Source organism: Vulpes lagopus, chromosome 1, assembly GCF_018345385.1.
Source record: "Vulpes lagopus strain Blue_001 chromosome 1, ASM1834538v1, whole genome shotgun sequence".
Classification (NCBI taxonomy): Eukaryota; Metazoa; Chordata; class Mammalia; order Carnivora; family Canidae; genus Vulpes; species Vulpes lagopus.
Genome location: NC_054824.1, coordinates 36,183,355 through 36,207,178, shown reverse-complemented (window position 1 = coordinate 36,207,178; position 23,824 = coordinate 36,183,355). Strand labels below are relative to the sequence as shown.

Sequence of the window (23,824 nt, the reverse complement as noted above, 5' to 3'; positions counted from 1 at the left end):
AGCTAAAACAGACCCCTTTGCTATCACTAATTTTCAAGGGAAAGAAATTCCACATAGTCCCACTGGACACTACAAATAACAAAGATGTCTCATGTAAAATTTTTCTAAAGCACTATCTTCTAAGTCCTTAAATAGCAATTCAGCACTTGGTGACAACAAAATCTATCTTTGGGCTGAGTCAATAATCATGGCATTTCTGTGAAAACTTTCAATTAAGTCAATGCACTTAGGTAATATATGTTTTAAGATCCTTTATCAAAGAAACTACAAAGCATTCCAAAACTAATTTTACAGATAATTCATGGATAAAATCACACTTTTTATCTTTTAAAATTCAAACTATATTTTACGAGAAATAAAAATATCACATATATTTTTGTATACTCAGTTATATTACTTATATGTTTGGCTGAACAAGAAGAAAGAGCCACTTACTTAATGCTGAGGAAACATGCAAATGTTAAGAAGAAATAAAATTAAAACAGGTTGACTGACCTGGCAATTTGTACTACACTTTTTCTTACAACCATGAAAAGATATGTGACTCACATGTAGTGCCTTGATCCGTCAGGGGGACACTGAGTCCAGAATCATACTGAGCATAAACATTTACATCATAGGTGGTGCTAGGATTGAGATTGTGTAATGTATATGATGTCATTTCTCCAACAAAAACTTCCATGGGCTCATTGGAACCTTTAATAACAATCACAAAAGGACATAGAAATATTCCACCACTGGTCTCAAATTTTCCTTAAAATCGAGTAACTTACACTCAAATGATAGTATGAACACCACTAATTCCACAGCCTATTATGTACTTGCTCACTGTAGCACATGTTCCATTATATGGCGAATACAAAACTATAAGCAGAGCCTGAATTCCTCAACTCTAATTTGCAAAGTATACATAGCACAGTACCTAGAATGCAGTAGATATGTAATCAATGTTCCTTTAATGAATAAATTCAATCACACAATCAACTACCCTAAACCCTCAAGCCTCTTCTCTAAGTCCCACTTTGGCAGCATGGTGCTTTACACATAGTAGGTACTCAATTAACATTTTTCCAATTTGTTGTAGAGATGACTTAAGAATTTCTGTCTTGGTCCTCATTCCATGAGTTCAGTTACTGAAGGTTCTCAGTTGCCAACACCTTCTTCTCCTTTCAGTTATCTCTCTTAAGGCCCATGTTTCCTTTCTCTTGTCCTCTCTCCCTTATCTTTTCCTAGATCACACCCTTTTTGGGTGCATGGAAGATACCCTGGCACATTTGATACAAAGAATATTGTTCTTCCATTTTGCTAAGCATACAGACAGAACATAGAAACAAAGATAGCAAATCAGTTAATCAAGGTGATATCCATTTAGGTGTAAATGTCAATGGGAAGTTGAAAACAAGCCTGGCAAGGAATAAACTAACAAGGAATAAACTAAAATGCATATGCCCAAAATGGAATAACACCTTGACATAATGGGAAAATATAGAAATTTATATTGATTAAATATGCATTATTTCACAATCATAGTAATATACAAAATGTCTGGACACAGATTCCATTTGTGTAATTTTATGAGGCGGGCCAAACTTTTTAATCATGCAATTTAATGAGTCTCATCTACACCCATAGTAAAAATGACACTTCAGATTATTGGCTGAGAACATTATTTCCAAGAAGATTGCGTCTAGTGAGAGGGGATTCAACGTGACAACTGAACTACCAAGAGAATCTATAATGGGGCATGCAATAAAGAGCTCCCTCACAAACAAATAACTCTCTAATGCATTTTTATGATAATAAAGATGTTTTCTTACCCACTGGCTTATACACAATTTTATATCCAAGAACCGGAGAAGGTGAAGGATCCCAGGATACCCTGAATCTTGTATACCATTCATCAGAGATGTGTATGTTTTGAGGTGGAAGCAGTCCGACTGCAAACAAATATTGGCACAGGTTACTGATCTTTCATTGACACCCAAGGAAAGCACAGAATTCTGTGAGTATTGATTAGGACTACTGATAGTGTGGTCCCATGAGAACAATTTAATAAAATCCTAAAATGCCCTCATCCAGAAAATAATTTAAGAGTTTTGAAAAGTTCAGGAGAAAGCTTAGTGGTTTTCCAAATTCAAACAGCAACTCAAGTTGGACTTAGGAACTGATGAATCCCAGAGCTATTATTAGGTTTTAAACAGCAGAATTACAGAAACTATAAGATATCTCATACCATTTTTAGCATGTTATAGATTACAGATGGTTAGAGCCAAAAAGCAATTTAGAAACTGTCTAGTCTAACCACCTTATCACATAAAGAAGATTTGATTTGCCCAAGACCACATAGCTACTTAGTGACTAAAATGATGTTGATTCCCAGCACCCTGTTGTCCGACCCCAGCATAACATAGAGCAAATCTTCATGGCTCCAGAGGTACTGCCTCCACCTCCCTTCCCTGTAAACCAATGCTATTAGACAGCATGCTGAGTAGTCACTGAGTCATTATATATATATATATATGTGTGTGTGTGTGTGTGTGTATAAGAATTCAACTTAAAAACTTTTTTGCAAAAAAAATTAAATAAATAAAAAATAAATAAAAACTTTTTTGCAAGAGAAACTACAAAAGGCTTTGGCATATCCGGGAAATTTCAAGTCTGGTAAAGATCTTTTATGTATTATTTATATATTATATATTTTGATAAGCACAAAATTCTGAAACATGCCATTTCCCCCAGAAAAGTACCAAAATATATTCTAAAACCCAAGGGAATGTGAAAAATTAAAAGTTGTTAAATTTAAATCATCTTGAATCACTAAATTGAGTCTCCATTGACTCAGTCTTGTAGATAAAGAGTATCAGTAAATATGTAAATTCTTGGCCTGGAGAGACAGCTAAAACAACTCTCGTCATGCTTTTCTCTTGAGAGTTTTCAAATGTCACCTTTCCCATATTTTGTAATGTCAAGATTGTTTAAGCACCAAAAGTTTTGGGGAACCGAATGTAGCCAGGAACCTGACATCATTTACATAAGTGGATTTTTGCAAAATGAAGTGGAAAGAGGAATGCCAGTATTGGCCAGTAACAGAACTCAGACCGATAGCCCAGCCTGACTTTCTGCTAAACCATTGGCTTTCAATCTCGGCTGTACACTAGAACATAAGTGGATCCAGGCTATATCTCAGACCAGTTCCACTAGTATCTCTGAGGGTGGTACCCCGGCATAAATACGTTTCAAAGCTCTTCAGATTATTTCAATGAGCAAAAAACTTGGAGGAGAACTTTTGCTCTAAACAATAAGAACTTGACACCAGTGTAAGGCAGAAAGGGGCCCGAACACTGATAATTTTCTGTAAATTACTTGGTACACTAGAAAAAAAATGGATAAATTTGTAAAGACATAAGATGATTATCAATCATCTTGCTTCTTTATTTATGACTTGAGATTCTTTCAGGATAGTGGTTTTTACTGATACTATGTTGACTGAGTTAGCAACTACATCGTTTACTGATACCACACAAACTGAACCATTATTCAGAGAATATGCAATGGTTTTCCAAAGGAGAAACAAAAATCATCTCAAGCAAAGCAAAATATGCAGATTTTTGTCTCCTTTCTCTCCTTTCAGTGGATGTTTGGAAAGTTAAAATACAAATTCTGTTCCCATATCATTTCGCCAAAATTCAATGTTTAATGTAAATGTTAATGCAGTATTGATATAGTATTTGGGATGCATTGGTAAGCGCAAAACTTAAAGATTATAAAAGGGAAAGATATTTACCAGTTCTTCCATTCCCTATTAGATGGCCTCCATCTCCATCTTCATAAACAGCAATAACAGTAATCTTATATGGAGTATCAGGTTGCAGGGGCTGCAGCATCACATTATTCCTTCTGCCTGGGACCGTGGTCTGTAGGGAAATTACAAATTAACGATCAGCTAGAGAGCTTCCAGATCAAAAGTCAACATTGTTTTATATATTTTTATAAACAGACAACATTGTTTTATATATTTCTATAAACAGCAATGGTTTCTTAATGTTTTGTTTCTGGTGCACAATGCTCATGTCAAGGTCTACACTGCGTCTGTGTAGCAAGGGAGAATGGTTTGAGAGTCAGAGAGATCTGAGCTTGAATCCCTGGTCAGCCATCTACCTCCTTTGTGACTTAGTGTCTCTGGAGGAAACTGTGAGGATGAAAGCTAAGAACATGCCTGACACCGCGGTGCACATTACTGATTACTGCAGCATGCAGCCTTATGTTTTTCTCCATCTCCCATTTATGTGTTACATTTTCATGCATCCCTGTAAAAAAATGTGCACCATGCAAGCCACTGTGGGCCAGGCATGGTGATAGCTGCTGGGAATGCACTGGTGAGCAAACATGGACTCCGAGCCTACCCTCAGGAATATCAGCCTGGCTAATGCTACTAGGTCGAAAAGATGAAAAACAGGAAATGGGAAATACAGTCAACTACCTCCATGAAGAGGAAGTAAATCAGATAAATCTCTCAATCTCTCTTCCAACCCTATGCTTTCCTTCTACAAACGATGTACCTCACTTATGCCAGTGATTTCCAGCATAAAGTCCCCTGACTACAAATGGTGAACCGGGGGAAGAAATTATATTTTTAATGTTTTCAGAAAATGGGAGGATATTGAGTACTCATTCATGGAAAGGCTGAATAAACTCTAAGCATGAGCTTCTTTGCTTTGGCAAACTAAATGTGGTAATATTGCTTATCTCATTGCGATGAGGAACTCTAAATGACAATTACATGTGTTTCTGATGAATAGGAAATAGGAGTTTGAATTAGAGTTTAACATATCAAGTTCAAATAGATTAAATATAACATGAGGATAACAAAGGGGGAATGATCCAAGAGGGTTTGTGACAAAATGGTTGTAAACCACAGACCTAACTGCTTTACTATCAACATTTTGTGTAACATTCTACTGACCTATCACTTCAATTAATCACTATACTTTTTAAAGAGTGGTGAGTTTTTCCATCCATAACAAATGGATATGCCTGGTGAGGGCTATTAGGAAGCTGCAAGAAACCCAACTCTGGTTCTGGAGAGATAGTGTGACACACAAAAAGTTTGAAGCTAATATGAGACTATGTATATTCCAATACCAAAGTGTAATGAAAAATGTTAAATTTAAAGAAAAGAAACATCAGTTAGCACTTGAATACTTAAGGGGTATCTTGTAGAGAAATTAGATTTAAAGAAAGGATAGGATTTGGATGGTCACATCTTTTGAACATTAGTTTAAGTAGCTCAGAATATTATCATGTCTCACTAGGCTTAGTTCCTATGAATAGAATTAGGTGGCTTGAAATATGCATTTCATGCAATAAGACAATTTTTCAATCTGTCTTTAGAATGGAAATGAGCGCAGACATTGATTCACTGTAACGTGGGAGGCCACATCAGATACACCTGGATGGTCCCAATATCCTGTCAGAGGATGTCATATAAAATGTGACTGTCACACAAGAATCAAGGACTCAATTGTAATCACAGTACACTCCCAAAGAAAAAAGCTTAATTTCATCTTCCAAACAGGTAAGAGATTACAAAACGTCCAACTAGGTGAGAACCGGACTCACATATTCATCAATTGGATCTCCAACAGTGGGAGAATAAATTATCCTGTATTGCTGAACCGGCCCATCGGCATGATCCCAGGCTACAGAGAGGCTGTTGGTTGTTTCCCCAAAGACTCTCATATTTCTTGGTCCACTTCGTGGCACTAAATACATCAAAACACAATAAAGTTAGTTGCCAGCCTGTGAGCATGTTGGACATGGGGGAAGCGGGAAGGGCATAAAAGAATTTTACTTGGGTCAGAATAAGGAAGTTACTTGTGGGAGTTTCACATTCGCTAGGATGTTTACTCCCTTATGGTAAAATAAACACTTCCTATGGTTTTAATGTGAAACCATAAATAGTAGAAAATGCTACACTTTTGGAGCTACGATTACGTGCTAAATTTTCAGTGACATGGAGCTAGGTTTGAACCTAAATATACAGTCTGGGAGAGAAAGGGATTATTTTAAAGTACAATAACCACCTCCCGTTTAATGAAACCTAGAGGCCGAGCCCTCACATTTCTAAAGTGCCCAGTTGGGACAGGGTGGAAGAAGAGAAAAACCCCTCCTTAAGTCTCAGGTGAGAAAATGGCTGAATGAAGATCATTCGGCAGAGATGGCAGTCATGGGCCTTTCGCCTGGAATCCAACCGTGGGGATGCCCAGGCAAAAACCCCATGCCCGGACCTACCCTCGCCTGTGCAGAGGTGGAGAAAGCTCTCACCACCTCACTCACCACCCATCTCCCACTTCTCCCTGGCTCAGAGAAGCCCTGCCAAAGGAGTACAAGGGAATGGGGTGGAGAAAGGATTTCTGCCTCACGCGTTCGGCCCTGGCCAGGGCTGGGATTCCCCTCTCCATCCGAGTAGAGAGCTACAATGTTCACAGAGTAGGGTGTGTCGGGAATCAGCCGCTCCAGGTGCACTGTGCGCGTGTTTCCTGGCACCACAAGCTGGAGGGGAAGAAATGCCAGATTCTGCTTGACAACAACTCAAATGCTTATCAAGTCTTTTATTAGTCAACATAGTGACATTTATAATAAAAAGCTGAGCCCGGGCACGTCAGAAGCCAACTACTCTGCTTCCTCATGAGATCTGACAAAGTCATACTGTTAGATACAATTTATCCTCAGAAATTCCCCTTCCAAAAAAAAGTTAGTTCACACTCACTAAGCTGATCAACAAACTAAGCTATCTTTAGTAGCTTCACTTATCTCTCATTTATGTTTACTGTAAGAATTCTCAAATACAACATCCAGGGTTCATGATAGTTATGCACAGAGCATCCTAAATGTTAGACACACATAAGAGAAGGGATCCCCCCATATATGCTAGTAGGGAAGAGATATTGTGTTAAAATAGAGAACCACTCCATAAATGAGGAAGGGTAACATTGTCTGAGTAAATCCTACCACACACAGGGATACACAAATCATTTGTTTATCTTTGTTCACCACCATTGTCCATTTTTATAAAGACATAAATCAGCCTATCAATTTACTTTCCCTTAGGTGTTCTGATTCTGATACTATTGTTATTCAAATTAGCAATTTCTGATTCTTACAATATCAATCTACCTATAAAATTGGATGATACTATGAACTGAAAATAAATTGGACTATTTGTAAGAGCCAGTGAAGGCAAACGTTATAGTTTCATAACGAAGACATTTCTATGTTACAACAAAAGCTCGTATCAACAAGGTTTATCAATAATTTGCATTTACTACTAGGGTTTCTTAACTCAAATAGCTAATTTAGATTTTCCCAAAACTCATTTTTGCTAACTAACCCTATAGGTAGTATATCTGCCTTAAATCATCAGGAGCAACCATTTAAACATTATTCATTGTCATGTTTGCAGGTGGCATTATCACAGGCCAGAAACAAGACACAAACACAAGACAGTGTTCATCAGGAAAGGAAGTTTCCATGAGACTCAGGGCCACACTGACAACTGACTTATTCTGGCCCAGCAGCCATGGCAAGAGATGCAGGGGAATCTATACAATTCTTTCACTGAACTCTAAGAGGACAAAATTGCTTACAGATTCTGAAGGTCTTGTGCCAGCCACAGGAGAATACACGATCCGATACTGCTGCACAGGCCCGGGCGCAGGGTCCCAGCGGACATCTAGGGTATTTGGCGTCGGATTATACACTTGGACATTCCTTGCCAGCCCTCTCACCACTGAGGAAAGAAAAACCAATACATATTTTCTTAAATCTTTTTATATATTCTAGCTTTCGTTATCACTTCCCTAGGACTTACATTCTGTAATAGGATAAAATACTGTCCTCCTTCATTTTTCTAATTATCTACACACAAAAACAGATTAAAACCCTCCAACTCCAAATTTAGTCTAAGTTAGCCAATTATGGCCTTTGTCTATATGGGAGCAAAGTTGTTGCCAATAAAAATAAGCTAGTAAAAGAAATAGTACTGGGTTGGCCATAAAAAGGACAAGGGATAAGGGACAAGAAACTGGAAAAGAAGCTTTGGTTTTCCAACATAGATAATGGAGAGATAGAGAAAAGTAATTTTATAGTGTCTGCCTTCTAAGTGCAAACTGACAACAGCTATGAAGCCCATCTAATCCAGTCAGCTGGTTTCAATCATTCATTCTTTCATTCATTCCTTCTTCATTCAAGAAATAGCTACTGATGTGTTCTGTGATTAAAAGAAAAGGCAAAAGGAGGGAAAAATAGAAGACACATTCAGTTCTCAATTAACTGCCCCAAGTGGGACTTAGAAAAATATACAAATTAAATCCACGTATTAACCCGAAAGTCTACTCGAGCCAATAACATCATCTTTCTCGAGCACTAATCTCTTACCAAAAGAAGCCACCCATACTTGCTTTCCTTTAGCCATCAGCAAGTATATCTTTAAAGCCAAAGAAATTATTTATTAGCATGCACAAAAGCCTGTAAGCAATACTACAAAAGACAGTAAAACCACTATAAACTGGTTTCTCTAGATGTTAACAGCAAATGAAAGCACACGGAATTTTGATGACCAAAAGCACTTCATCAGCAAACCAGAGAAATGTGCAATCAAGTAATGTGATAAACAATTCACACTATGAAAGCCAATTACAAAGCACTGCTTCACACAAATTTATAAAGCACAAAGCAAAGCAAAATGAACTTTTGTCAGAGAAAGAGAATGACTGAAATAGCATACTGATGATCATATGCACATTCATAAATCCTGATGGTATCATTTCAGAAGAAGAATGCCATCATAAATTTGTTACGTCCTACACCAAAATGTTACCAGTTGGTGGTGTTTGGAAGATAAACCATGGGTGATTGTTATATATTTAGTTTATCATTCTGAAATTCCCAAATTCTCTTAATGGGCCTATGTAGCCTTTATAATGAAAAGCAAAATTCATAAAGAAAAGCTACATTTTTCTTCCTTCTCAACTTACATGTCCTTCCAGTATCTGATGTGCGTCCTCCATCACCTTCAGTATAAACAGGAACTACTGTAACGGTGTATGGGGTATCTGGCTGCAGATTCCTAAGAATGGCGTAATTGGTATTCCCAGGGATTGGTACCTAAAGATTTTAATAAGCATAAAACACTCGATTGGAACAAATTATAAAAGAAATCATACCTCAAACAATATAAAACTCAAAATATTAACTCAAGACCAAGTCCAGAAGCAAGTTCTGTAATATTGGGGTATAAAGATGTGCTCCACACACACTGTTAGAAGAAGTTATAAAAACTTCTCTAGACCCCTACACTCACTCTAGGATCCCCCTTTGGAACTTCCCGAAATGATTACTTCCCCCAGCTCAATCCCCCACACACCCAGGCACTAAGGCAACAATATTTTACCCTTTATCAAGTTCTAGTAAATGAATATGAACTTCTTCAGCCCTAAAGCAAATCGGCTAGCATTTTTAGCTCGACTTTTAAATCATTCAACTATAGTTTAAGTAAACATGCATTTTTCACTACAGGACATAATTACCAGTTCCTCTGGACCACCTGCTGTTGGTGCATAGAAGAGCTTGTACTGACGAGGGTTTCCTTCTGCATGGTCCCAGCGAACATTCAAGGTGCTGGTAGAAGGGTCATACACTCTGAGGTTCCTCACAGTATTCAGAGGTTCTGCAATGCACAGAAGCCACATGACAGTGTGATCCTGACAATCCAGCACACTCAAAATGCAAGTTCCTTGATATTTCTCAGGCACCTCGAACATGGCAGGGACCCCATAATGGGCACCCTACAAATATTTGTCGAAGTAGTGCATAAATCAAAGAATGCCTATGGTAATCTGGTACACATATCTCCTCTCCACAAGGTATTTTGGCCACAGAGTATTTTGGTTTGTTTTTTTTTCTTTTTTCATGCTGGAAAGTAAGAACTGTCTTTCTCCATAAACAGAGACAGATAACTCCAAGTAAAGATATGAAGAGCAATTAATATCATTTTTAGATGCATTAAAATTTGATTAGCACAACCGTGTCACCCCATTGTTTCCAGGAACAGATGTGATTCTGTGGTAGCCACTAAAGAAGCTAAACGAGCCTGGTACTTACTGGTCTTGCCTCTTCCTGTCATCCGACCTCCTTCACCATCAGGATACAGGGAGGACACAGTGATCGTGTAAGGGGTATCGGGCTTCAGTTTCTGTAGGACAACACTGTTCTGCCTTCCCCCTATTGTGGTCTTGAGGAAAACAGGAATAAATGTTAGCCTTGTTCTCTGCATCTCACTGATCTGTTAGAGAAAGCTCTTTCTACAAGGGAGCTGAGACCCTGGCCAAAATCTGGAAACATATACCACAGTGAAGGTTTAAAATATATCTTATGGTATAATTTTAAATGCAAAATATGCACCTTAAATGATAAAAAGCATTCTAAGCCTTAAACCGGTGACCTCAAGAAGATACTTCAACTTGCTTGCCACCAGCACAGCAAAATTTCATCCAAAACACACTTCACAGATCTCTTCCCCAAAAAGGCATTCATCATAAATGAGCTATGAAGGAGCTCTGAGATAGCAAAGAATTGCCTAATATTACAAGCTCTACATCATTTGCTATTATCTTTGCTTTTTTACAGAGGTTTTTATTTGCTTTAGAAAACACCTTAAAATGATTCAGCAAAAGATCTAAAACTTTGATGTTTCCCCCCCCCCCCAAAACTGCCATCCTAACAACTTTAGCTGTGTAAACTATATGACTGGACCCTTTGCCAGACCACACTCAGGCTGAGGTTCCCAGCCATCTCTGTGATACCAGCCTTGTGGTATGAAGCTTTTCAATTTTCTCCAATTACATAGAGTTTGAATTTTTTTATTCATTGCTTATGGCCATCTAGCTATCTTGTTGAAAGAAAAACTTGTGTGATTTGTTAACAATCTACCGAATTCAAATACTTATGTGATACTAATTAAAATCGCATGAAAATGGCCCACTGCCCACAGAGTGCACATCTGGATGGCTGGATAAGTTAGTACAGTCCAGATGTTTCCAGCTTACTGCACATCAATTCTTTGAGTTCCAGAGAAAGCTTCAGTGAAACACTGTACTGTTCCTCAATATGAGCAAATTTAACTACAGTGGCTAATTTTACTTAATTGAATATTTGACATTATGAAAGAAGAGTATCAATATCCATATGGGCTATTTAATATTTAACAAATCTGAAGGCTTCCACTTAGCAGAACAAGTCCTATGAGTAAGCAAAGGGGTGTCCACCTACTTCTCCTGTCCAACTCTCCAAATAATTCTAGTATCAGTGATTCATTACTTTATTTCATGGACTAGCAGAAAAATGCAAACATCCCTAAAAATAACAGACCTCGAGGGATTTTCAGCTAATACTTTCCAGAGGGTGAGTTTGTGAGACTCTTTCAAATTATAACAAACCTCTGCGAGACAAGTAAAGAGACTGCAGATGGCAGCTGGAGAGTCACTATCACCAAGAAGGAAAACAAGAAGGACAACAAGCTTCACGTGCTTTATGGCTTTACCTATATCTGGTCTGGCATAGACAAAAGAAGTTCTGTTTCTGACATGAAAATATCAGTTCCCCAAATGTCTTATTTCCTACAAAAGCCAGTTGACTACAGTTGGTTCTTAGTGTATTATTGATAATCTATTTAATTAGACAAATTTTCTGCCCAAAAATACTACCTAAGACGAATTGTGTGGAAACCTCAAAAGATGAACTCGAAAGTCAATCAGCTCTTGAGAAGGGAAAGTTTCCAAGTCAGCTAAACCCACTTACTACACAATCAGAAACCTAATAACCAAAAAAAAAAAAAAAAAAAGAAAAAGAAACCTAATAACCACTGCCAGCATCCACCTCTGCTAATATCCCTAAACTAGAACCCATTTGCTGGAGCTCGGCAAGTCGGGTGACTAATTGATAACAATTCATCTCTCTCTTTCTGAGGGTATGTGAGGAAATATTACGGCCCAAAGAATGTCAACAAAATAGTGGACCTTACCAAAAGAGTCATTTGAAATAAATCAAGAAGCATCACCATCCTGGTGTAAAAAACCATATGGTGCTTCCTGACCTATGATCATATGTGTGCAGTTTTAGTTACACTTTTCACAAGGCAAAGCTGGAGAAGGTTCAAAGACACATAGCTAAAGTAAACGAGGTCAGTGGGCAAGGACTCTGTTAAACCAGGGAAGACCAGAAAGATAAAAGAGATGAAGGCTATTTATAGTCATACCATCTTTCTCAGAAATCTCCATTTGGAGAAATATAAAAATGATAAAGAGTATGAAATAGGTGAACAGCCACCTAGATCTGGTAACTCCAGATATAAGAGATACCTTACAACATGCAAAAACTGGAAAATTATAATAACAGAAATTTGGCAAACTTTCAGTATTTGATTAAATTAGGGAGAGATGGATTAAAAAATCTAAAGACTAAAAAAACATCTAGAGATCTTCATAGATAATCCAGCTTTATGGTTTTTTAAGGGAAATGTGCATGCACAGGCACATGCCTGAAGCCGTGGGGCTACCCTACTATGAGAAGCAACTTTCATCTCCCATGAGATTCCATAAGGAATGGAGTCAAATAACTCCATTCAATGTGGTAAATTTTTGCATCACTCAAAATAGCATGACTAACTACACATTGGGGGTGAAAGGAATTTGAAGAAATAAGGTAGAATTTGTCCAAGTTTTTTTTTTTTTCCAACAAAATTACCGTTTGCTCATTGCCTTCTCCTGTTGAAGGCTGGTAAGTGATTCTGTATTTCTGCACACGACCACTGGCGGGATCCCACTTAACAGTCAAGCTGTTAGAAGTTGCGTTGTACACCTGAAGGTTTCGTGGGCCACTTTTTGGAGCTGAAAAAGATTGTTGAGAAACAGGGTAAGGTCATAGAATGAGGCCTCCTCCCAAAATAAGTAAACAGAAAGAAAAAAGAAAAAAAAATCAGTAAGCTTTTAAGTTTAGGACTAAATTTGACCTTATGATAAATGATGGTCATGGACTCTTAAATGACTCTTTAACAAATGGCAGTAAAGCAAGGTTTTTCAGGGAAGGTTTTTTAAAAAGGTCCCAATAGATGCCTTATAATTTAAAAGCAGAAAACCTGTTTGCAATGGATTTTGTGGTATTTTACATTCACTCATTTGTTTATTCATTCATTCACTCATTCACTCATTATTTGGTTATTCATACAATTCAGCAAATTTAACTCTTACCTTGTGTTGTTAAGGGTATCAAACGAGCTAAAATTTAAAAAAAAACAGAATTGGGGGAATATTACTAATATAGCTATAGCTCTATTTTTTAAATTAACTTTAAAATTACAATGTCCTATTTGAAAGTGGAACACCTACGTGTGCGCTCACTGCCAGTCAGGTCATCGCTTTCTGACTCATCAGGATAAATGGCAGTAACAGAAACTTCATAGAGTGTGTTCGGGTTCAGGTTTTCAAACACCAAAGTATTTTCATCTCCATTTAAGATGGTCTGAGTGAAAGAGAAAAAAGAAAAAAAATCCACACAAAATTAAGTAACTATGTATACCACACTCTCAATGGCAGTTTATTGATATTATTTAGCCTGATGTTCTTCTAGCTTTGATGCATGCCAGGAGGTCAGATGTCACTATAGGAAAGGATGCTTTTCAGGCAACAGAGGTAATACATATTTCAAACAAAATTCCTTATAATGAAATAAGATGTTTAAAAAAAGAAATAAAGGAAGGAGGGAAGGAGGAAGGGAGGGAGGGATAGAGGGAGGGAGGAAGGAAGGAAGGAAGGAAGGAAGGAAGGAAGGAAGGAAGGAAGGAAGGAAATTAATACTACCTCCATCTTATCTGAGCTTCCAAATGGTGCCCAAGTTATTCTGTAGAGGGACACATCTGAAGCTCCATGATCCCAAGTCCCTCGGAAACTCTCTGGTGTTACTTCAGTTATCTTCAGGTTTGTTGGGGCTGGCACAGTGCCTATCATTAGATAAAGCAGGACTAAGTTTCTGAATGTAATCTACAAACAATACAATAAAACCACCCTGTTTTATTTTCATGGACACGAGGAATCAGGCTGAAAACATTGTTTAGAACCAAGTATTTTACCAATTCAATTCACTTGGAAGATAAGTATAAGAGAAAGCTCCAAAAACTACAAACACCATATGGATATAATGAGTTACTATTTGCATTCCATGAAAATGGTGACTTTTTTTTAAAAAAAGTACTTCTTAGTAAGACTCTTCTAACCCAGTGGTTCTTAATCACTCTGTGTCTTGAACATTTTTTTTCAATGTCATATTTGAAAGCTGAACATCTACATGTGAAAACCATGGACTTGTTCACACAGCAATACACATAAGCACAAACTTTGGTATTAATTATTAGAGAGTGCATGAGTCATCATGGTCTATGAAATATGATCTAAGTAATCCATGAGTGAGGTTTTCCTATAGAACATTAATATTAAACACAAGTGAAGCAGGCTGCACTGTGTCCAGAGATAGGAATAACCCTAGAGTGCTGATGACTGCTGAAACCCAATTAAAAGCCCCTCCATTGGCCAGACACTCTAATTAATTTGTAGCACAAGGAATCTGGAATGTCTGCCACCCCTTGCCCCCTGGTTCTGAGCTTTCATTGTCAATTATTTCTCTACCCACTACTGACCAAAGCCAACTACACAAAATCCAGAGCCATCAAAAATGTATTTCTAGTAATTACAATGAAAAGGCCCATTGAGATAAAATGAGTGATACCACCTCCATAAACAAACCAACCATTAAGGATGCAATTTGGCTATACCTGAAAGTTATTAGGAAATCTTGAGGATTAAAAACACATATTGAAAGTATTGATTTAGTATACTAAATTAGCTGCTTTCACTAGTCTTTTTTCCTGACTTTTTTTCTCTACTACACCTGTTATGCTTGTGCAAAACTGTATCAATTTTCACGTCCGACACTACCCTTACCAGTAAGAACTGATGCCAAGAAGGGAAGAGGGATCACGTGGTAAGAAAGTACCAGATGTAGATTCTGTCCTATGTTGCCTCACATTTGGCAAGAGGCCCTGATCATGTATAAACAGCTAGGTATGAAAGGAGAAGCTTTTGAGCCTCTAGTGAGGGAGTTACAGGACAGGAAGTAAAAATTCCAGATTTGTATTGATCCCACCAATAGCTTATTAGATGAGGTGGGGCAAGTCATTTAAATTCTCTAGATCTGTGCTGTCTACTCTCAGAGTCACTAGCCATATACAGCCACTGAGTACTTGAAATGTGGTTCGTCCAAATTGAGATATGCCGTAAGTATAAAGTTAACACACGTTGGATTTCAAATAAATATTATGGAAAAAATCATGTGAAATATCCTAATAATTATTCTACTGATATATGTTGAAATGATAATATTTTTGACATAATGGATTGAATATAATACATTATTAAAATTAGTTTCACCTCCTTTTACTTTTTCAAATGTGGCTACTAGAAAATTTTGAATTATGTAAGTAGCTCCCATTATATTTCTTCAGAACACTGTTGGCTCCAGACCTCAACTTCTTAAGCACTATTTGATTAGGAAATTATGTGCTGAGCACTGTGCCAGGCAGTGGAGATGCAAAGCTGTACAAAGTAAGTGTGTCTCTGCCTTCATCTGGGGTGGGGGGAGCAAAGGGAATGCAGAATAGATAGGAAAAAAACAAGAGGCAATCATAATTGAGTTAAATACTATGCAAGTACCACAAGAAGGAAAGAAACAGACATCTTTATAAGCAGCAACAAGATAGAATGGGTGAGGAGGAGCCTAGGTAGGGTGTCGTGCTCCCCTGCCTTTCCACCGTGTAAGCTTCCCCTTCATCTGAAATCTGACAGTGTACAATCTGAGTTCCACTCACCTCACCTCCCCTACACAATCCCATGTATTGTCAATTAAATTAATTTTTACTATTTATACAGTGAAATCATGAACTAGTAAGAGCAAAGATACTTATATTTTGTTACCTCTGATAGCACTTTACATATAGTAAGATCTAAAAAATATTTGATAAGCAATACAACTTTCCCAGAGAAAATGTCCAGCATACATCAGGAATATACTTCCTCCTCATCCTCTCACACACACTCACATGCATGTGCACACCCACACACACACAAAACATACACATACACACACCAGTTAAGTATCTGGAAGATGAATTAATGACAGTGGTTGAAAGAATAATAGTAGGATAAGAATTATCATAAAAGGAATAGACATGTTCAATCACTATATTGTATACCTGAAACTAATGTAACACCATATGTTAACTATACTGGAATCAGAATAAAAAACTTAATTGAAAAAAAAATAAGTAAATAAAAAGAATGGATCTGAAGGTAGAAGAGGGAAGAAAATAAGTGAAAAGCAATCTGTGAACTCAAACATTAAATACTCAAAAAAATAGCACCAAGAAACAAAATGACCAAATAAGTTCAGCTATACAGTCATGTAATGTCATTTCTCAATTATCAGGAAGCATGATCACAACTTACGGGTAGTTTCTTGAGCAGTCACTGGGGGAGACTCCCCCTCATCATATATGGCAGAAACGTCTACTGTGTACAGGGTTTGTGAGAAGAGGTCTCTGAGAGGGGTACTGGTCCGCGACCTGTCTACCTCCACCTGTAATAGAGCAGTGGAACAATTTTTACAAAGGGTCTGGTTTTAATATCTCTGTTGTTTACTGTACCTCTTACCACAAGAGTGTAAGAATTGTGTTAGAAAAAAATAGCAATGTTTTCCAATATGCAGAAGAATCCAGGAACTAGAGATAATTTAAGTGCTTCCAAAGTGGGAAAATGTATTACTAAAGCTGTATCTGAACACTGAGGTTCAGTAATTAATGGTTGCCTACAGATTCAAACAACCTAATCATTTTTCACCAAGTCTCTCTGTTTCCCTTTGTATTACTGCCTTATTTCTCTCAGAAATGTTCTCCTGTGCACTATCTCATCTGCTGTGTGCAAGAACCCTGTGAGACCTGCTGGTCACTGTGCCTCTTCTGAAATTGAAACCCAGGATGAAACGAATGTGTGCATATGTATAAATTAGCTTTAGTATAATCCAAACAATCAGCAGAGTCAAGAACTAGGGTCTTGCCAAAACTATTTCTATCTGCCAAAACTGTCTCTGAGATTTTGACATTAATGAGCCCCTAAGCACACATAAGTTTTAAACCTATTCTGTAGTTTGAAAGCCCTCAATTTGCTCCCATTTTGAATTAGGTTGTCATGGAAACAGATCTCTGCCTCAACATCATCTCAAAAACACTTGCAACCAATGGCAGACTCCTCTAAAAATCTGTTTACCCTTTCTCTCAGTCCTACTCCATTGTCCTACCTTCCTATTATCTGACAAACTCCCCTCTTCTTTCCTGGACCCCTGACTAGCTTTTTTTTTAATTTTTTTTTATTTATTTATGATAGTCACAGAGAGAGAGAGAGAGAGAGAGAGAGAGGCAGAGACATAGGCAGAGGAAGAAGCAGGCTCCATGCACCAGGAGCCTGATGTGGGATTCGATCCCGGGTCTCGAGGATCGCGCCCTGGGCCAAAGGCAGGCGCCAAACCGCTGCCACCCAGGGATCCCACCTGACTAGCTTTTATTTTTAGACACATTATCATATATTTTTTAGTAATTCATAGACTGCCAAGCACCATAAAAGACATCTGGACAAGAAGAAAGTACCATCTACATTCTCTAACTCTTTGTCCATGACTTTGGGATGATGACTTTGAGATTCATATCACAGAAGAAGAAATTTCTAAACTAAATACAACACCCATTATATTATCAATATTCAAAAATTGCTCTACTAATATAACAAGTCTTCAACCCCATGTTAATACAGTGACAAGTATGCAAAATAGGCTTTTCTCTGTACTTGTTTGGGTACTTTTGTTAAACTTACTAGAAAACAAATATTTCCAACTCCATTCTAACCTTCAACCTACCTCTTTGACATCCTCTTCTGGTGTTTTGTAGCGAACGATGTATTTACGCACTTTTCCAGGTGCAGGTTCCCATAAGACGTTCATGGTACTGTGAGTCACGTCTCTGAGTCTCAGATCTCGAGGTTTGGGTAAAGGCACTGGAGATGCATGAGAAATGAGGTCCAGATGTGGCTCTCAACCACAAAGCTCTCAAGCATTCACATAAGCTTTCAAGGTGTTTTGAAGAAAATTTAACAGTGTGCAGCAAAATAACCTTAAACAAATATCCTGATGATCAAAGTACTGTGATTGTACCAGATAGCACTCAATTCCTCTTAAGAAGGATTTTTTCAAATATGATAAGTCGACATTTTTATTACAATTCTAATTTCTCTTTTATACATAAACTTCTTTCTACTCTATTTTCATAAGCTCTTACTTGACGCTCAGCTACAGTAAATCATAATTCACCACCAATGTATAGCTCACGTTTTTTTCTCAGATATTTAAGTCAGTTAAGATAGAAAATAAAATCGAGGGCAGCCCAGGTGGCTCAGCAGTTTAGCACTGCCTTCGGGCTCCCTGCATGAAGCCTGCTTCTCCCTCTGCCTGTGTCTCTGCCCCTCTCTCTCTCTCTCTGTCTCTCATGAATAAATAAAAAAAAATCTTTAAAAAAAAAGAAAGAAAATAAAATCGAAAGAGTTATGCTCTCTTAAGAATAAAAAATGGGGATGCCTGGGTGGCTCAGTGGTTGAGCATCTGCCTTCAGTTTAGGGCGTGATCCCAGGGTCCTGGGATCAAGTCTCACATCAGGCTCCCTGGTGCAGGGGGGGGGCTGCTTCTCCCTCTGCCTATGTCTCTGATTCTCTCAGTGTCTCTCATGAATAAGCAAATAAAATATTTTTAAAAGAATAGAAAATTATAGAAAAATAAATGGTTATGAGAGTGAAGAATGAAGATAGGCCAAAATTAAGCACCCAATAAGCTTATAAGAAAATCCACAGAGGCCTAAACGGTTACAAGAAAATCCAAATGAGGGGTGCCTGGGTGGCTCAGCGTGATTGAGCATCTGCCTTTGGCTCAGTCTGTGATCTCGGGGTCCTGGGATCAAGTCCTGCATTGCCCTCACCGCAGGGAGCCTGCTTCTCCCTCTGCCTATGTCTCTGCCTCTGTCTCTTTATCTCTCATGAATAAATAAATAAATTTTTTTTAAAAAAGGTGATTATTTGTTGTCAATGAATTTATACTGTCCCTATACTGAAGGAGTTCAGGGGCTCCTTCTCTCTTCTACCTTACCATGTTTTTCAGTCCCTCTTCTCCCTTAAAAATTCCCTCCATCCTCTTAATTTCCTTAGAAATGTGGGCTAGCCTCAAATTTAAGCCAATTCATCTATTGCATCATGACCTCAACAAGCCTGAAACAAAAGTTTCAGCCAGGAAAGGCAAAGGCCCTGAGTGTAATCCTTGTCACTTTTCAAGAAAAAGCTCCTAAATGCCAGTAAAACAAACCAAAAACACAGAAAGGACTGATCAATAAGCAGAAGAAGTGCAAATCACAAAGGAGTCCACAGGTTCTACACTGCCTGGTATCACCTGGTGGTACATTCCCAATACCGAGCATAGGGCCTGAAGCATAACAGATGATCAATATGTTTTTGGATTGAGTAAACTGATTAGCTCAGTTAATTGAGACAGACTTTTCTATATGTGCCATTAAGTTCTTACTTCAGTAAGAACTTGGAACATCTTAATCTTAAGTCTAGTGTCTTCCTCCAAAATTGCACTCACCAACACTCCCTTCTCACCAGCTCTGTACCCTACTTAGTGGATCTACAACATCAGCTTTAAGATGCACCATTATTTTATGTTCTATGCCCTGCTTGACACTTGGCCAAAAGTACATGTAAGACCCCATCGATGGTAAGAAACATTTCAATATCAGCTATATTAAACATGAAAAAAGTACATCCTAGAATCAGTTAAAACTACTGCTTAAGTCTAGAATTAATTTTAATTCTCAAATTTGATTGCCATAGGAATAACCCTATAACTTATGCATAAATTATCAAATTATTGATAGCATCATTGGGTGAAAGAAAATTGAACATTATGTTTAGAGCAATAAGGAAAGAAGGAACACTGGCAATATCTTACATGTAACTTCCCGAGCCGTGACAGGTTCACTGGTGAGGTCATGCAAAGCAGCCTGGACTGTGACTGCATACTCCGTGTTGGGGGAAAGATCAGTCAGCTGCACGTCATTCACTGTCGGCCCCACACGCATCTGCACATGGACACACCAAAATGAAATAAGACATTCAAATCAAATGTTCTCACTTACTGGGGATAGACAATTACTACTATTTGTAACTGCTAGGTTATAATACAACTTTTCTTTTTTGTCTCTCCAAAATTTTACAGGCCTATTGTAACTGCTAGGTTATAATACAACTTTTCTTTTTTGTCTCTCCAAAATGAATTTCCTTCTTCATGTTAATATTTTTTAAAATGTGTCATGGGCCTCGAGTCTAATTTTCTATTTTTCTGTTTCACATATAAACTTATAAATGAATTCATAAATAACTTCATTTTAATGCGGACTCTTACAAAGTCTCAGGAAGATGGGGCATCTGGATGGCTTAATTCCCACATCAGGCTCCCCATAGGGAGCCTGCTTCTCTCTCTGCCTGTATCTCTGCCTCTCTCTCTCTGTCTCTCATGAATAAATAAATAAAATCTTAAAAAAAGAAAAAAAAAGGTCTCAGTATGACCTAATGATAAAGAAACAAATGTCTCCCACCTCTTTGGGCTTTGTTGGTTCTGTGCCATTGATGGGTTCATAGGACAAGGTATAGCCAGTAGCTCCTCCCACCGGCTGCCACTGCACATGCATGGTGGTAGGGCTAATATCATAAATATTCATGCTGACCACAGGGACCGGTACTGTTGGAATGTAAAGGCAGATATCAGTCTAATTCTTGTCATTCTACTCATTTCTTAATTGTTGTTTCCTACTTAATAACTGATATTTATATATGCCAAATAGAGAATGGGTAAGAAGTCAGTGAGAGTCAATGGAATCTTTTCTTCTCTCTTGTAAAATACAATCTCATTGTTCATAGCCATCTCATACTCAGGACTGCAAGTTACAACTATTTCATAGAAGAAGAAAGTTTAAATTTCAACTGGCATTCCAATGAATCTATATGGAAGCCAAAATTCCTGAGATTTCAATCTCTTTTTCTGCAACATCTTTAAGTTGACTATTTTCAGTCTTCAATCATAGAATTTTATACAGAAGTAACCAGCACAGTATTTTCCTTCATCTTTAATTAAAAAACAAAATTAAGTTCCAGTTCCCTGGAACTCAGGGGATTCATGAGCTTTTTGAAGACAGGGTCATGAGGCACAGTAAAAGATTTACAGTCTCCTCTTCATTTAATTCCCATATAGCTTTATCCAAAGATTGAGTTCAAAGTTTTAAGGAATTATCAGATTAATCCTGCCTATTATGAAATACATTATTTCCTACTTCTTGTGGTGTAATATGAAGAGCAGTAAGAGAAAGGATGGAGGATGGCTTCAAGATGGCAGCATAAGACTGAAATCATCTCCTCCCATGAATACAATAAGTTTATAGCCACATATGAAATAACATCCTCTGAAGAGGACCTGAGAACTAGATGAGTAGTGCCTCCATAACAAAAATGAAAGAGCTATATCAAGCAGGTAGGAGAGGCAGAAACTCAGCCTTGCCCAGGACCCTACCCCAAGCATGGCAACCCACAATTGGGAAATTTTCAGCAGAAATTTTACAGGCCAGAAGGGAGGATTGTGCATATTCAAAGTGTTGAAAGGAAAAATTTTCTAACCAAGAATTCTCTATCCAGCAAGATTATCATTCAGGATTAAAGAAGAGATTAAAATTTTTCCAGATAAGCAAAAGCTAACGTAGTTAGCTAAACTGACCTTACAAGAAATGTTAAAGGGATTTCTCTACACTGAAAAGAAAAGACAATAACTAATAAGACAAAAATATATGAAAGTAATAATCTCACTGGAAAGGAACAGATAGTAAAAGCAGTAGATCAATCACTGATGATGCAAGTATGAAGGTCAAAAGACAAAAATAGTAAAATTAACTAAAAGAATAATAATTAGCTAAAGGACACACACATAAAAAGACATAAAATATGTCAACAAAAATATAAAACATGGGGATAAAAATGTAAAGGTTTGGAATATGTTGCAATGTAAGTTGCTATCAACTTAGAAGAGACTGTTATATACATAGGATGCTACATGTGAACCTCACAGTAACTGCAAAGAAAAGCTTATACTAAATATATTTTTTAAAACAATGAGAAAGAATCTAAGCATAACACTAAATAAAACGAACAAACCACAAGGGAAGAGAGAAAGAAGGGAGGAAAGGACAGAGAAAAATTTCAAAACAGCCAGAAAACAACAAAATGGAAATAAGTACATACCTATTGATAATTGCTTCAAATATACATGAACTAAATGTACCAATCAAAAGCCACAGTGTGGCTAAATAGATTTTTAAAAAGAACTGTCCATATGTTACCTAACAAAAGACTCACTTCAGAAGTAAGGACCCATACAGACTGTGAAAGGATGGGAAAAATTATTCTATGCACATAGAAATGAAAAGAAAGCTGGCATAACTATACTCATATCTGAAAAAATACACTTTAAGACAAACACTATACTAAAAGACAAAAAAGAGCACCACATAACAATAATGGGATCAATCCAGCCAGAAGATACATTTATAAATGTTTACTTATAAACACCCAACAAAAGAGCACTAAAATATATAAAACAAATATTTGAAAACCCAAAAATAAATTGAAAACAAAATAAAAATAGTAGGGGACCTTGACACCTCACTTACAGCAATGAGTAGATCATGAGACAGAATATCATTAAGGAAATATTGGCCTTAATTGACACATTAGATCACATGGACATATTGGATATATACGTAATAGATATATACAGAACATTCCATCCAAAAGCCACAGAATGCACATTGTTCTCAAGTGCACATGGATCATTCTCCAAGATAGATTACATGTTGGGCCACAAAATAAGTCTCAATAAATTCAAGAAGACTTAAATCATATCAAGCATCTTCTCTGACAACAATAGCAAGAAATTAGAAATCAATTAAAATAACAAAACTGGAAAAAATAGAAAAACATGAAAATCAAACAACATACAACTAAACAACCATGGAGCCATTGAAGAAATCAAAGGAGAAGTCAGGAAATACCTAGAGAAAACTGAAAGAAATATAGCATGCCAAAAATCTATGAGATGCAGCAAAAGCAGTTCTCAGATGGAAGTTCATAGCAATATAGGCCTACCTCAAGACTAGCAAGGTCTCAAATAAACAATCTAACCTGAAGAAACTAGAAAAAGAAAAACAAATGAAGCCCAAAGTTAGTAGAAGGAAGGAAATAATAAACATCAGTGGTAGATATGTTAGAGACTAAAATGCAAATAGAAAAGATTAATGAAATGAAGAGTTCATTCTTCCAAAAGATAAACAAAATTAATTAAATCTTTAACTAAAAAAAAGACCCAATAAATAAAACCAGAAATGAAAGAAAGGTTACAACTGACACCACAGAAATACAAAGGATAAGACACTACTACAAACCATAATATACCAACAAACTAGACAACCTAAAATAAAAGGGTAAATTCTTAGAAACATACAATATTTCAAGACGAAACAGGAAGAAAT

At 37.2% G+C, this 23,824-nt stretch overlaps 1 protein-coding gene across 4 annotated transcripts in view; it reads right to left on the bottom strand.

Moving 5' to 3' along the window:
- Positions 1-23,824, bottom strand: part of COL12A1 (collagen type XII alpha 1 chain) — a 116,569-nt gene that overhangs the window by 38,977 nt on the left and 53,768 nt on the right. For all 4 annotated transcript variants that reach the window (XM_041762257.1, XM_041762277.1, XM_041762286.1 and 1 more), the window contains 17 exons: positions 20,849-20,991; positions 20,203-20,332; positions 18,070-18,206; positions 16,611-16,740; positions 13,914-14,053; positions 13,443-13,575; positions 13,305-13,331; positions 12,802-12,944; positions 10,162-10,291; positions 9,588-9,727; positions 9,036-9,165; positions 7,647-7,789; positions 6,423-6,552; positions 5,620-5,762; positions 3,785-3,914; positions 1,818-1,937; positions 550-696 (listed from right to left, as the gene is read on the bottom strand). In XM_041762257.1, coding sequence (XP_041618191.1) covers positions 550-696; positions 1,818-1,937; positions 3,785-3,914; positions 5,620-5,762; positions 6,423-6,552; positions 7,647-7,789; positions 9,036-9,165; positions 9,588-9,727; positions 10,162-10,291; positions 12,802-12,944; positions 13,305-13,331; positions 13,443-13,575; positions 13,914-14,053; positions 16,611-16,740; positions 18,070-18,206; positions 20,203-20,332; positions 20,849-20,991 — 2,196 coding nt within the window. The remainder of the gene's footprint in view (positions 1-549; positions 697-1,817; positions 1,938-3,784; positions 3,915-5,619; positions 5,763-6,422; positions 6,553-7,646; positions 7,790-9,035; positions 9,166-9,587; positions 9,728-10,161; positions 10,292-12,801; positions 12,945-13,304; positions 13,332-13,442; positions 13,576-13,913; positions 14,054-16,610; positions 16,741-18,069; positions 18,207-20,202; positions 20,333-20,848; positions 20,992-23,824) is intronic.